General features: G+C 40.5%; 1 protein-coding gene across 1 annotated transcript; it reads right to left on the reverse strand.

Moving 5' to 3' along the window:
- Positions 1-643: 643 nt before the first annotated feature.
- Positions 644-14652, reverse strand: wmd (serine-threonine kinase receptor-associated protein wmd). Its single transcript, XM_045768123.2, has 6 exons — positions 14468-14652; positions 12636-12775; positions 11276-11426; positions 9121-9245; positions 5851-5963; positions 644-2342 (listed from the first exon to the last, which is right to left on the reverse strand). The coding sequence occupies exons 1-6, from the start codon at positions 14583-14585 to the stop codon at positions 2012-2014; spliced, it is 978 nt and encodes a 325-aa protein (XP_045624079.1). The 5' UTR covers positions 14586-14652; the 3' UTR covers positions 644-2011.
- Positions 14653-15470: the final 818 nt, after the last annotated feature.

Raw genomic sequence — 15470 nt, forward strand, 5'->3', positions numbered from 1 at the left:
CCATCCCTACTTGTAAAAGGGCAGTGAACAAGAGCCCCCTCCCCCCCAAGGCAGCACCCATGAGTTGATTGATAACTATAAAAGTAGAATTTTGTGTCTCGAGCCATTTGGTGTTGTCATTCATGACATCAGTCTGTGGCTACAGAGGCAGTTGATCCAGTCTCATCACCAAGGAAGATTCCTTACACAAATTTGTACTGTCATCCACAACCATTTGAGGTACAGTATATATGGTTTGGTATTAAAGAGAAGAATAAGCAGAACAAAAAATTACCATCAAATGTGATATATGGCTAAGTTACATGCAAGTATTGACTGAATGAGTAACTATAAAATCTTTTGGATTTGGCACCTTTTGTTAATTTGATATTTCATCAGCAACATTTTATATATTGGCCCTCTTCACTGCTTCAATTCTTTTAATCACTGCTTCAATTCTTTTAATGCCCAATGGTTTGTAAGCTAATTATGGCAACTGCGATCAAATCTATTCACTCCTTCAGATGCCTTGTACTCTCCACACCTAACTTTTCTATTTAACAATGCACTCAACACCCAACTTTCCTTACATAAGGAGTTTTAAAGTACAGTACAGTACTTCACTTTCAATACCGTCATAATATAAGGATATAAAAAGTAAAAAAGGATTTTGTTTTTTTATAAAAACATATCTGAAACTACAACCAGTTGACTAGCAGGCTGATATCGGCAACAGACTGGGTAAGAAAAAAAAAAAAAAAAAAAAGAGGAATGTTTAACATCTTTTGAGATTCCACTAAGCTAAGGGTCCAATTTATCTACCAGGTTTCAACAATACAAATAAATAATTTGAAATACTTAACCCAACACCTGAGGTACTGAGGGGTTTCTCAATACATTACATAATGTTTAAGGATATCCACTTGGACATCATTATCAACACACACCTAAAAACCATTAGGGCAACATTTACATATAAAAATTATAATAATTGTTTGATTAAATATTCACCTATTAGACTTTTTAAGGCACCACAAATACAAACTTATACCTGTGAATGGTTAGCAACACATCGTGAGTATTTCACAACAAAAATAATATACATGAAACTATAATTGATCATGCTGAGAGTTCGATTATGAGAAGACGCACACGATCACTTGATCAATCTTATTGTTTCTGTATTAATTCTGTCGATATTATTTCTTAAACTTGGATCTCCCAAAATCTAAATTGTTCAAATGAATAAAATTGACAAAATTTCACACCAAGTACACAAAAATAAATTTAGGTTTTAAATGTTTGTAAAATTACTCAAAAGTTTCTGCAATTCCCAAAATATGCAAACATTATTAATGAAATTACTACTTTACTATAAGATACTAGAATAAGTATTAAAAACAAGTTTAGTATTTTGTGGATCCATTGTACAACAAATATTTAGGCTTACTGTATAGTGGCAAATTACTGCCAACTTGGTAGGAAATTCCTCCATAGGATGTTGCAATGTTGTACTGAAGGGAATTTGGGTTCATCGCTGAAGCACATGTCCACCTAGGTGTTGATATTTGGCCACAATACAGCTATAATCTAATTTCCATTCAAGTGGAGGTGGGAAATAGCCAGACATACATATTGCTGCCATTATAATACAGTACAGTACTCAACTTTTAACAAACTATACACAGCATGTAAAAAAAACATGGAATTAATATGATGACAATAACTTCTTTATCAAGAGGACTGTAGCTGAAAAAAATACCACAAAGATGGTCACATTACTGTAAGCAACTGCTATTTGTATTTTATACAATAAAAAAATAATACTCTGTTAATTTATACAATTTAACACCCCAATACTCAAATTTTTAAGTAAGCATGATAAGAAGGAAGGCTGATTAATGAAAAATGGGCATTCATTATAAAATATATACAGTATATTATTCAGAGCACATTCAAAATGAAACTATGTACTTACAAACTGAATTTGAATTTTCATTAAGCAGCAATCAAAATCACAAATTTCATAAAACTAAGCAGTAGCCTCTGGTTTAATTGGTATATTATTCTCATTAGCAGCATCTACACACTTCCAGAGTCCATACGTCTTCCCTACTGTTGTCTGCCACAGTCGAAGTGTGCCGTCTTCACTTCCAGAGGCATAAAGCTCACCATCAGGACTGAATCTAACACAGTGGACAGGACCAAAATGACCTTTGAAAGATTCTATCTCCACGTTAGTGTTGTAGTCAAATTTGTACATCTTGAAATCTTCTCCACCGCAGATAAAGACAGAACGATCAGGATGAAGAGAGGCCGAGTACACAGCTGTAGGAACAGTCACTTCACGCTGAAGTTCAAGTCTGAAATATAAACCAAAAGTGGCTCCCTTATCCATACAACAATAGACTGATATACATCTTGTTTTCATCCATTAACAGTAAACCCACTGACAAAAAAACCCTCCTAAATAACCACTCTACCATCCATTCCACCGAAATCACTATCATACCTGTTCATACCATACGTGTACAGTACTATGCTTTTAATTTTCCTTCTAAATGTATGTATCCCTAATTTTTTCAACTGGAGTGTCATTTGTCTTTTTCTAAAAACAAAATATTACAGATTTAAACCAAGTTACAAAACACTCATCCTGGGCATCGGCAAAAAGTCACCCGACTCGTTAATTAACACTCCAACAGCTGCTATTTAGTCTCCAGGATTGTCAGCCAACAGGCTTTAACAAATCTTACATCACTGGTTACATCAAAACATTCAAATGGCTTCAGTATTATTATTCAGTAGAAGCAATACAAAATTTCTACCCGATATTTTTAGAAATTTAGTTAAAATACTTGAATGTCCTACTGCAGGCTTATCATGATAATGTTGGTTGAAATTGATAGGCTTAATGAAACTACAAAACCAATGTTAATTTATTAGTAAAAAACAGTGTTGAATGTAATGAAAAGTGAGCTCCGGAGGTTTCCTGAAGTTATCCCAACTGATATAGTGCTTTATTAGTTTGGGGTCATCAGTCACAAGTCCTTTGCCTACCGGGAACCACGAGCCAGAACCTGGCACCTTCAGAGAGGCTCAGGGAGCAATGGACTATGAGCACTTGACATTCAAAGTATGTCATAATTGCCGTCGAGCGGGGAAGGACCCAGAAAGGTAGGCGAATCAAAACAGACCACTGTCTGATCAATTAACCTGTGCAATATATATCCTAAAAGATCAAAACATCTCCCCTAGAAAGAAGACAAACCAGCAACACTTCATGTTAACTAGCACTCCCACTTGCTAGTGCTACTTCCCCTCCCCCCTCAAAGGGGGGATGGGGAGCTGGCCCAAGTTAGCCGGCAGCCCACCACTACAGTTCTTGAACGATGAAAACCGCCGACCGGAGGGAGGGTGGGTGTCAGAAAGCCTCCGGGGCTCATCCAGAAAATGGCGTTTCATTACATTCAACGCTGGTTTTCTGTGGGGGAGCCCCTTTGACTCCCTGAAGCTAACTAACTACAGATAAGGAAAAACAGGGACCTACCCGGGAGGCAGCAGCACCGCAGGTCCTAAGATGAGGTCCTAGATGGCTTCAACAGACGGCTTGTGTGCCCAAGGCCACACAAGGCTGTGAAGGAAATGGAACTTTCACGAGATATCTGGTGGCCATGATCCCGTTCGATCTCCAAAACCCCCACGCCCTAATGTCAACCAAAGGCATATTGCAAATGACTGCCGTGAGAGCAGCATACTTTTTAACAACATGGGCACAAGGATAAACCAAAGGCTGGCTAGACTTAATGACACTGCGGACAACCTGAGAGAGAAGCAGCCCTGGAACAGGGAACCAGGGAAACCGGATCCACCCAGAGCACATCCACTGTCACAGAACCAATGTCCTGCAGGTAACGCCGTAAAACCACAACCGGACACAACACGTGCTGCACCCCCGGCCATACTAATCAAGTGTCCACAAGCAATGGACCCCTCCAGAAGCCTGCCATCTCATTCTTCGCCAGAAAAGGAGAGGGCTGCAAATGAACAAAACGACCACAAAGACCAGAGGAACGGAACCCCTGGTGTCAGGGAAGTGCATGAAGTTCCCGAACCTGACTCCCAGAGGCCAAAGCCAACAAAAACAAGGCTTTCCAAAAGCAATCACAGACCGAAAGGACCACTACAAACCGAGGAGAAAGAAAGAAAGGAAGGAACTCGGTCCAAAGACCAAAAAAGAAGGCTCAGGCAGCGCATGACCAGGCCGGAGGTGAAAAAACGCACAAGAAGGCTTGCGGAATGGAGGAAAGGTAACATTCACCACAATCGCAAGCTGCAGCAGCTCCTCCAATGCCACAGAATAAGAAGCGACAGCATTAGGCATTAGATGCCGATCCAGAAAATGCCAACAAGGAAAGGACAAAACAACCTGGTCCAAAATCGACGAAAACCGACAGAAAATGACGGAAAGATCTCCTACTGTCGCTGAGACGAAGACCGCAGGTAGGACACCATCAAAGAAGTCACCTGATTATCATACACATGCGTTAGAAAAATCAGACATGTAGTGCAAAGTAGTATCAGGAATTGATAAAATTGATAGGGAAGATTTCCCGAGACCTGGAACTATAAGGACAAGAGGTCATAGATTTAAACTAGCTAAACACAGATGCCGAAGAAATATGAAAATTCACTTTCGCAAACAGAGTGGTAGACGGTTGGAACAAATTAGGTGAGAAGGTGGTGGAGGCCAAGACCGTCAGTAGTTTCAAAGCGTTATATGACAAAGAGTGCTGGGAAGACGGGACACCACGAGCGTAGCTCTCATCCTGTAACTACACGTAGGTAATTACTGTACAAGCGTAGGTGTACAGTTACGATGCATACAACATGTAGATACTTATATATAATGTGTGTGTATATATAGGGTAATAACACTACAAACAGTATTGTTGGGGGAGAAATTTAGTGCATGTGACCTTGGAATGAGTGAGGGAGGCAGCCGCCAGCTGACTGTGTGTAGCGACGACTCTTAGTGCCTGAACTAACTATATCAGCTTAGTTGTACAGTTGTGGTGAACAAAACATATAGATACTTATACATAACGTCTGTATATATATATAATGAAATAACACCACAAACAGTATTGTTGGGAGGGGGGGGGGATTTTAGTGCATGTGACCTTGAATGAGTGAGGGAGGCAGCCGCCAGCTGTGTGTGTAGCGACGTCTCTTAGTGCCTGAACTAACTATGTCAGCTTAGTTGTACAGTTGTGGTGAGTTGTGCTGAGTTGTACCCAGCACATCTGTTCAAGAACTGGTGTGCTGGGCTGTTGACTCCCCCACTGGGGAAGGGGGGAAGATGGGGGTAGTACTAACAAGTGGGAGTCCTAGTTGCATGACGTGTTGCTTGTCTGTCTTCTCTCTAAGGGAGATATTTTGATATTTTTGGATGTAGATTACCTAGTGTAACCAGACAGTGGTCCATTTTGACTCGTCTACTTTTCTGAGTCCTTCTCTGGTCGCTGGCAATTATGACACTTTAAATGAAAAGTGCTCATAGGCCATTACTCCCTGCGCCTCTCTGAGGGAACCAGGTGCTGGCTCATGCTCTCCAGTAGGCATAAGGACTCGTGTGACTGATGACCCCAAACTAATATAGTACATATCAGGTTCAGATAACTTCAGGGAGCCAACAGGGCTCCCCACAGAAAACCGTAAAAAAAAATTTTGTAGACATGTCAATCAGCAACGGGAAGACTTTTCCATTATTTCTAGTGAATGATAAACAGTATAAATACAAGCACACAAATGATATTCTATAATGTCCTCATCATATAACAATAATCTTAAAGAAAGTAAACAACATACGTGTGTGGGTTGAGGAACGCAACCTTAGAACCATATGCTACAGTTAAGGTTTCACCATCAGCGCTCAGCTCCATACTTGTTGGGTTATGTGCCACCTCCAGCTTCTGAGTCTCCTGCAAGTAAGTTGATGTATAATTACAGCCTCTCCTCACTGTTGGTTACTTCATTAAAGAATCAAGTATACCTAGAGCATTTTGTTACTGTTCAGATAATGCATTTATGAACTTGGCCTAGTGATTATGATTGTCCTTCCTCCCTGTCTGAACCACCTGGGTATTAATCTAGGCTTATTAATGTCATTCTTGGGACACTCAAGCACGCCAGAATTTCACATATTTGACGATGCAATACACACAAACCTAAACCTAACCAAGGTCAGGAAGTAAATTAAAGCACCAATGCACCAATTACATAGTGCACTTTGGTACTACAGTATTAATAAAATGCAAAAATAGACTAGGTGTGGTGATTACCAAGAAGATACATAATCCCTGAGCACAGGTTGAATAGTTACCACACAGTCAAAGTGCAATGTTGCTTATCCCAAGTGAATGTAACACTTCCAAGTCTATCTTTGGTCTGATGAACAACTTTACAAATCACACTAGACTGTACATTAGATCATCAACATATGCAATTCCCATCAATTCCCAAAAGACAGTGTCACAAGAAGAATATTGCATGCAAGAAATGACTCGCTGTATAAAGAGAAGTTACCATGCTGCACTACAGAAACTACTAAGAGGTTAATTGAAGGTTAGGCCCTTTACTGCAAAGTATGTTAAGAGGGAATGACGGAGAAAGCCAGAGATATTAGCATTCTGTGTAAGCAATGATAATCAACCCTTGAAGTGTGCAATTATCTTGGCTCTGTCACTACTATATTTGATTTATATATACAAGAGTTGCTACATTCTTGAACAGCCACTAGCATGCATAGCCATTTTGGGCAAGTCCTTAATCCTAATTTTCCCTAGAATACGACCCGCCAAATCGTTTAACAACCAGATATCTATTCACGGCTGGGTGAAAAGAGGCTACACAATTAAGGATTGGCACCCAATAAATCCTCCCTGGCCAGGATATGAACTCCAGGCCAAAGCGCTTGTGAAATGCCAGGCGAGTGGCTTACCACTGCACCACGGGGACTGTATCCACAATGTATACACAATTCTTAAAATATTATAACAAATTATAATTTTCAAAGTTCTGTCTTTATAAATGAGAGATTAACAATAAATAGACAAACAGAAAACTTGAATAACTCGACCATTGGTTTACTGATCATCTAGGCAAACTGCAGCGGGAGAGCAAGCAAATTGTGGCGGCTCCACGATGTGGCGTCAAGCATTTTCTAGGTTGTTAAAAAAAAAAAAACTACAGCCACCGAGGTCTTTGCAATAGTTCCTTCGAGATCTACATTCCTTGATACGAATGTAGATCTCCGGGTCCACTAAAACTCCAGGTCGCATCAGTGCTGTGACTTGCAAAAGCCAAATTGAGAGGATAAGAGGTAGTAGCAATAGTGTTCTAATTACACTACCACATAAGACAGACATTGACCAAATGTTCAAAACAGTTGCAGATGCAACTCAACACGCAATGGAGAGAAAATCATTAGGATAGGTCTCTTGAGCCCCGGGTTTCCTAATAGGAGGAACAACCTGCCTTGTACCAGTTTTCAGCAATGGACGACATTTCCCAAATACGATTAAAAATATTTAGTTTGAAATAGCCGAAACTCTGGTTCAGCTTCAGTGGAAGCCTCAGGAATCCTAGAGTGTGCAGTAGTACCCCAGGTTGCAATCCTTTTGACCATGTCATGGCCTAGTTGTTCAGAGCGTAGGTTCGAACCCTCAACGTGGCTCCTACGGATGTTTCATCAAAAGTAATCTTAATGACTTGGGGTTAACAACAATGACCACGAGGAGGTAGAATAAAAGTGTCAATCTAGAGGACAGAAACTCCTTGAGCCTCGAGGATATATTTAATATCCTCATAGCAATCTTTAAAGTCTGTATCTCCAGTCATAGCATTGTGTAGGAGTGACTGTGCCAGTGGAGGCATTTAACAGGGCATTTTTGGAGAGCAGAACTAGGGGTCTCACGAGTGCAGGACACAGTGGCAAGGCGGGCAGCTGCCTCCTGAGGAGCCACAAGTACACACGTGTGCCAGTACAGGTGGGGTTAAAAATAATTTGGCAATCTACAGTCAATGAGGTGTTTATGGATGCATAAATCAGGATGCAAATGGTTATCATGAAAGCTGAAAATACTTAATAGGGCCAAACAACTCCTGGAACATAGCAAAAAGTAAAAGGAATCAGAAAGGTGGTGAAAGCACCGTGAACCCCCACAAAGGAGATGCAAAAGGTGCAGTTGTCACAATGAGAGACGAGCCACCTCAGGCAACAAGGTAGTCACCACTGGGGGCTTAGGGCTTAACCCTGGCAAAGAAATGGCAGAGAAATTGAGATGGTTGGAGACAAAGACTGGTCTGGGCCCACCATGGCCAGAGCTATGGAGGGTGATCTTCTTGCACGATCCAACTAAGGGGGGCCTGGTTGGCCATCCCACAGGTCTCAGAAGAGGAAATGTGTGCTTCAATATGCATAAAAAAATAATCATATTGCCCCTTTTCCCAGGGGTCTGTACTCCCTTGAGCGCAGGCGGGAGAGATACATAATAATTTACACGTGGAAAATAATTGAGGGGTTGTTCCCAAACCTGCACACATAAATAACATCACATGAGAACAGAAGACATGGCAGGATGTGCAGAATACCCCCCGTTGAAAAGCAGAGGTGCAACAGGTACTCTGAGAGAGAACTCTATCAACATCAGAGGCCCGAGACTGTTCAACACGCTTCCACTACACATAAGGGGCATAACTGGCCGACCCCTCACAGTGTTCAAGAGAGAACTGGATAAGCACCTCCAAAGGATACCTGATCAACCAGGCTGTGACTCATACGTCAGGCTGCGAGCAGCCGCGTCTAACAGCCTGGTTGATCAGTCCAGCAACCAGGAGGCCTGGTCGACGACCGGGCCGCGGGGACCCTAAGTCCCTGGAAGCACTTCAAGGTCAAGGTAAGGTAAGGTAGTATCACACTGATGTAAGTTATGGATACACAAGTTGTATAATGTTCAGAGACAGCTTGAACATGATTCAATAATGAGAGCTTCAACCAGAGGAGTACAGCCAATACTATTGTGCACTTCCAAGAGACAACCATTACATGACAAATACAAATCTACACTTGGTATATACCTGGCGAGATGCTTTATCCCAGACGCGAATGGTCTTGTCTTCGGCACAGCTCACCATCTGTTTCCCATCGTTCATGAAAAGAACATGTTTCAGGCCTCCAGTATGACCAGCAAAAACCTGAGGTTCTGAAAAATCAATAAATTCCATTATAAAAAATCATGAATTACTGTATATTTCATGTAAGAAGCACTTATGTAAATGAAAGAATTATTACTGTGTTGTACATATATTTAAATCAAATGAAGGGAGATGGAGAAAGGTATCCTTTGACAGGTATATCAGTACTGTGTATAAATGGAGCAGTAATTATTAGTGTTATGTAAAAAGCACCGGTTGGCACAGGGTGGAGCAAGTGAAGGTTGGCCGAGGGAACAGAAGTTAATGGAGCGAGCAAGGGCTGGCAGAGCAAGTAAGGGCTAGCAGAGCAATCAAAGATTGGCAGAGATAAATAAATGTAGGAAACATAATGAGTTCCAAGAGTATAAGTAGTACAGGTCTCAAGGTAATTTGAGTATCAAAAGACAGGCTAAAGTGAGACTATATATACACAATTTGAGTAAATGTTGCCGAACCGTGCACATCACATACAGTATATACAACCTGAGGGTGCCGCGCATGATTTAAATGTCCCGTGGCTACACGGGGTTCACATCAGCTTCCTCAGGGCTCTAGGTAAACAGAAGCCATTTTTTTTTTTTTAAATCGTGGGTAACATTCCTGGGTGTGAGAGCTTCGGTACTGAGTGAGCAACCAGGGCTGGCGCACGCACCATGAGCTCACAGCACTGCTATTCAGCTTGTGACCTACAGCATCGCCTAAAAAGTCAAAATATATATGTAACCAGGTATTATTAAGCCATGATAGTATTACAGAAGACCCCCGACTGTGATAAAAATGACCAGGATTCTGATGATAACAGGACTGTTGTGATAACTAGCACTGTGCGTAGTATGGTGGGAGGAGTAACGATGAGGGAGGGAGGTAGCATCGTCATGCTGACTGTGTGTAGCCACCTGTTATTGCCTGCACTCACCATACCAGCTCAGTGGTTCACTATGGTGAGCACAAATGTAGATACTTATATATAGCTTGTATATAGTGTAATAACAGCAAAAGGAATATGTTGGGTGGAGCCATTTAAGTGACGGAGGTGCGTAGTCTGCTGTTGTGACTTGTCATGCTGTGTTTGTCACTTGTCACTATGCTGTTTGGACACCATACCAGCTTAGTTGTACAGTTATGATAAACAAAACATGTAGATGCGTACTTAAATATAACGTGTGATTGTATAGTGTAATAACAGCACAAAGAGTATGGTGGGAGGAGGAATGTTGGTGAGGGAGGGAGGTAGCATCAGCTGTGTGGCGACCTCTGTTATTGTCTGAACTCACTATACAACTTAGTGGTTCGTTATGGTGGACAAAACACACACATACTTATATATAATGTGTGTATATAATTAAATTTAGTAAGCAGTCTCCGTGGTGTAGTGGTAAGACACTCGCCTGGCGTTCCGCGAGCGCTATGTCATGGGTTCGTATCCTGGCCGGGGAGGATTTACTGGGCGCAATTCCTTAACTGTAGCCTCTGTTTAACGCAACAGTAAAATGTGTACTTGGATGAAAAAACGATTCTTCGCGGCAGGGGATCGTATTCCAGGGACCATAGGATTAAGGACTTGCCCGAAACGCTACGCGTACTAGTGGCTGTACAAGAATGTAACAACTCTTGTATATATCTCTCAAAAAAAAAAAAAAAAAAAAAAAAAAAAAAAAAAAAAAAAAAAAAAAAAAAAATAACAGCACAGTGTATGGTGTGAGAAGTAATCTTGGTGAGGGAGGGAGGGAGAGAAGTAGCATAGTCTGCTGACTATGTGGCAACCTTTTATTGATCGTAGGTGCTATAGTTTAGCCACAATAGGGCGAGGAAGTCTGGCAAAATGAGGCGTTGACAGGGCAATCGCCAGAGGCGGCCAGCTTCGCCAGAACTGTCAGGCGGGAGTTGCCACAAAGATATTACGTAATTATTACAAAACACACAAGTAAACTAGAAAGAGTGCAAAGACATGCTACTAAATTGCTTTGGAAGAAAATAAATGCATAAAACAATGAGGTATTCCTCTTGGAGATACCTAATAAACACAAGTAATAATTACCCGCTTCTGGTTTTTCCAAGTCAAATATTTTGAGAAGCTTCTCATGTGAGCCAGTAAGGAGTTCAATTGAATTAGGGGAGTATGCAACAGTCTTGACAATATGGGAATGTGAGAAGGAGTGCAACTCTTCCCCAGAAACAGCATCCCATACCTATAGAGAAAGAAGCAAGATCTTTACTTAATTTAATGTAGTTTCACAGTGAATACTTAAGTTTTTTTTAATATCTATATACTGAACACTAAAATCTAGATCATGTAACAGACTCCTTTAAAACAGTGATCAACAAAGTCCTTTAGTATAGCAAAAGTAGTATGGATACATCACACAATAGTTCACAGAAATAATGGATAATATGGCAGAGTTATTAGAAATATGTGACCATAGCTGGCAAGGAAAGTGGCTGGCAGACAAGTATAGCATTGCTATGAAAAGTAACAATTGAATACTCTAAGCATGAAGATTTGAATGGTGTTTACCAATGATTAATGGCAGTATGGGAGTGGAGTGTTGGTGATGCACTTACAGTCTCTAGCTGAAAGAATATAATTAACCATAGTCATATTGTGATCCTGTGGTCCCGGGTTCGATCCCGGGCGCCGGCTAGAAATAATGGGCAGAGTTTCTTTCACCCTATGCCCCCCCTGTTACCTAGCAGTAAATAGGTACCTGGGTGTTAGTCAGCTGTCACAGGCTGCTTCCTGGGGGTGGAGGCCTGGTCAAGGACCGGGCTGCAGGGACACTAAAACCACGAAATCATCTCAAGATAAGGCCTTCAAGCCCAGTTCCGAGTGATTAGAAGCTTAACAAATGACATAACTTTTAACTAACTGCATTTTCCCGCTTCTGGGTTAACAAGAGTAGCCTCTGATACACAAAGGTAAGTGAACACATTAATGTTTAGTTATTATGTATAATTACTATTTAAATACCTGTACACAAAAAACCATTACTGGTATTTATATATTATTTGTACATCTGAATATGCTGAAACTTTTATTCCATTATTTACTATAAGAAAAACTTTAAAAAGTAGGTAATATAGTAACCAAGAAAAGGGGCAAGTATTTGGAAATCAAGATTGGGCCAGAAAAATATGATCTGGATTTAAGAGATCAGTGTACAGTATTTAAAAAATAAAAAAAATCTTATATGTTGACCAGACCACACACTAGAAGTTGAAGGAACGACAACATTTCGACTTGAGAATGGTCCAGGTCGGACCGAAACGTCGTCGTCCCTTCAACTTCTAGTGTGTGGTCTGGTCAACATACTTCAGCCACATTATTGTGACTCATCGCCTGCAATCTTATAATAAAACAGTGTACACAGTGATATAATATTGATTATACTGTATCAAACCTTGGCTGTAAAATCGGCAGCTGCTGTGGCAGCCCGTGAAGCATCCCCATTAAGAGCTACTCCCCACACCGCTCCCTTATGACCCTCGAATGTTCCAATCCAGTCGCCAGTGTTGCCTTGACGTAGCATCGGCTTCCCATCTGTATGACAAACACAAATTTATGTAAAGTAATAAACATTTATGAGGGGGGAAAAACATGAGAATCTACCAATACCAACTGCTATACTATAATGTTATTATTATTTATGTGTAATGATAACCCATCTCTCAAAATTCATAACCCTTTACTTTACCTAATTACTGCAAACTTCATTAATAATTTTGGGGGGAATAAGTACTATACAGTATCAATAAATAGTTGATATTAAAATAAATGCTATTTAACTGACAAGAACAACCAAGAAGCCCTTTCCTTAGACAGCAGTTACCATCATGTTTTTTCACAGGGTAATGCAGTTATGTTTATTCACAGGGTAATGCAGTTATGCTCATTCACAGGGTAATGCAGTTATATTTATTCACAGGGTAATGCAGTTATGCTCATTCACATGGTAATGCAGTTATATTTATTCACAGGGTAATGCAGTTATGCTCATTCACATGGTAATGCAGTTATCGTCATATGACAATTTAAACAACTATTGTCTGGGTTTTACATGATTGCTCCAAATAAAGACATAATAGCTATGTGGATGTAATTGAGTTTACCTTGAGTCTAGGTGCAAACTCTCAGCAAGAACTGGGTCATTAACTCTCACATTAATGAATGCCTAATTATGACCCCTCAAGACCTCCTGGCATGAGGTACCTCGAGCTTTGCAATCACTATTAACTTGTGTTCTTGAGGACATCCTATTAATGCACCTAAAGTTTGCCAGTGCAGGCTACTGATCACATACCACTATGACTAACCATCATGTGTGATGGGAATTTTTAACATTATGTACCTAGTTCTTGACACTGTACTTTCTTTCATACAGTCTACGGCAGCTGCACAAATGTAGATGTACCCAAATGTGTTCGTAATAAAAAAAAACAGCGTTGAACGTAATGAAACGCCATTTTCTGGGTGATCCCTGGAGGCTCCCTGGAGCTTATCGGGCTAATGTATGTTATATTAGACCGGGACATTAACTAAGGAGTTCAGACCTACCAAAGACCAGCGCCAGAACCTGGCCCTTACTGATCACAGCCTCAGCAGCCTCGTAAAAATGTCCTACCGGCCAAGATCATTGAACCCTCGCCTTAACACCATCTCCGCCTCTCATGGGAACTTCCTACTCAAGACGGTTCACCAATACAATTTTAAGCCTACCTAATCTTATGTAATCTTTCTGAATTTAACCCAACCCAACTCTACAATTACAATATACACAAATTTAACAATTACAAAATTAGATTGAAGAAATGTCCATGTCAGATCTAACTATTGAGCCTCGGCAGGGTTATATGTAACCCGGCCTAACCAAACCTTTGCTAATATAACCTAATCCAATGAAATATATAAATTTAACAATTAGAAAGTTAGCTTTGTTGAAACACCTGTACAGTATCTGCCTTGACAGGAAGCCCTCACCCGTGGAAGCTACCTAGTCATAACCTCAAGAGTAAGAGGGACACAGCGTCAGAATGTTGGGAGGTGTGAAGGCAGCAGGTATAAGAGATATAACCTTATATTATAAGGTATAAGAGCGGAGAGGCAGAGCCCTGGACCAGGACGGGCCATAGTAGACTCGCCAACACCACCAGTATGACCCAAGTGAAAGTTGTAGCGGGTGTGACATGTCAGGCGGTAGAAACGGAGCCAGCAGCAGCCTCAGCCTCGCCTCACCTTTACTGGCCGAGATGAGGAAGTAGCCATCATTACAGAGCCTGGAGAAGGCGAGGTGGACAACGGGTCTGGTGTGACCACTGCAGGTGAGAGGAGTCTGGCGGAGCGTGGCGGCCATGGTGCGGCGTCTGCCAGCCCGGGACTCTCTACACTCTCTCGCTCACTTTCTCTCACTCTCTCACCCGAAAACATCAACATCTTTCATTTCAAAATAAATTCTCAATAGACTCGTTCTTCCCGTTGCTCTCATTATATTAGTGTTATTAATATTCAGTGGTATTTAAATGCAGTAATAGGTTTAGTGTGAGAGTACTGGAACAGTAGAAATGTTGACATTTCTGCAACGGTCCCTATCTATATATATATGTATATGTATATATGTATATATGTATATATATATATATATATATATATATATATATATATATATATATATATATATATATATATATATATATATATATATATATATATATATATATATATATATATATATATATATATATATATATATATATATATATATATATGTCGTACCTAGTAGCCAGAACGCACTTCTCAGCCTACTATGCAAGGCCCGATTTGACTAATAAGCCAAGTTTTCATGAATTAATGTTTTTTCGACTACCTAACCTACCTAACCTAACCTATAAAGATAGGTTAGGTTAGGTTAGGTTAGGTAGGGTTGGTTCAATTTCTTTCTTTATTATGCACCCCATACCCATCCCGTGGGCGGTGGTGTAAAGGATTACAGAGGCACATAATCGGTTCAGGAACTGAACCCTCTAGTTCGTTTAGCTAAGCAAATAACAATGTTTGACGCTAGTTACAAAATTATCAATGTTGTATACACATGTACACACCCTCATACATACATGTACATATATATACGTATACACATATACATACACATACATATCTAATCACCCACACAATTACACACATCAATAATCTTTGTGTCACTTGTGACACAAAGAGGTGTCACAAGTAATATTACAAGCCT

This window comes from Procambarus clarkii, chromosome 91, assembly GCF_040958095.1.
Source record: "Procambarus clarkii isolate CNS0578487 chromosome 91, FALCON_Pclarkii_2.0, whole genome shotgun sequence".
Lineage (NCBI taxonomy): Eukaryota > Metazoa > Arthropoda > Malacostraca > Decapoda > Cambaridae > Procambarus > Procambarus clarkii.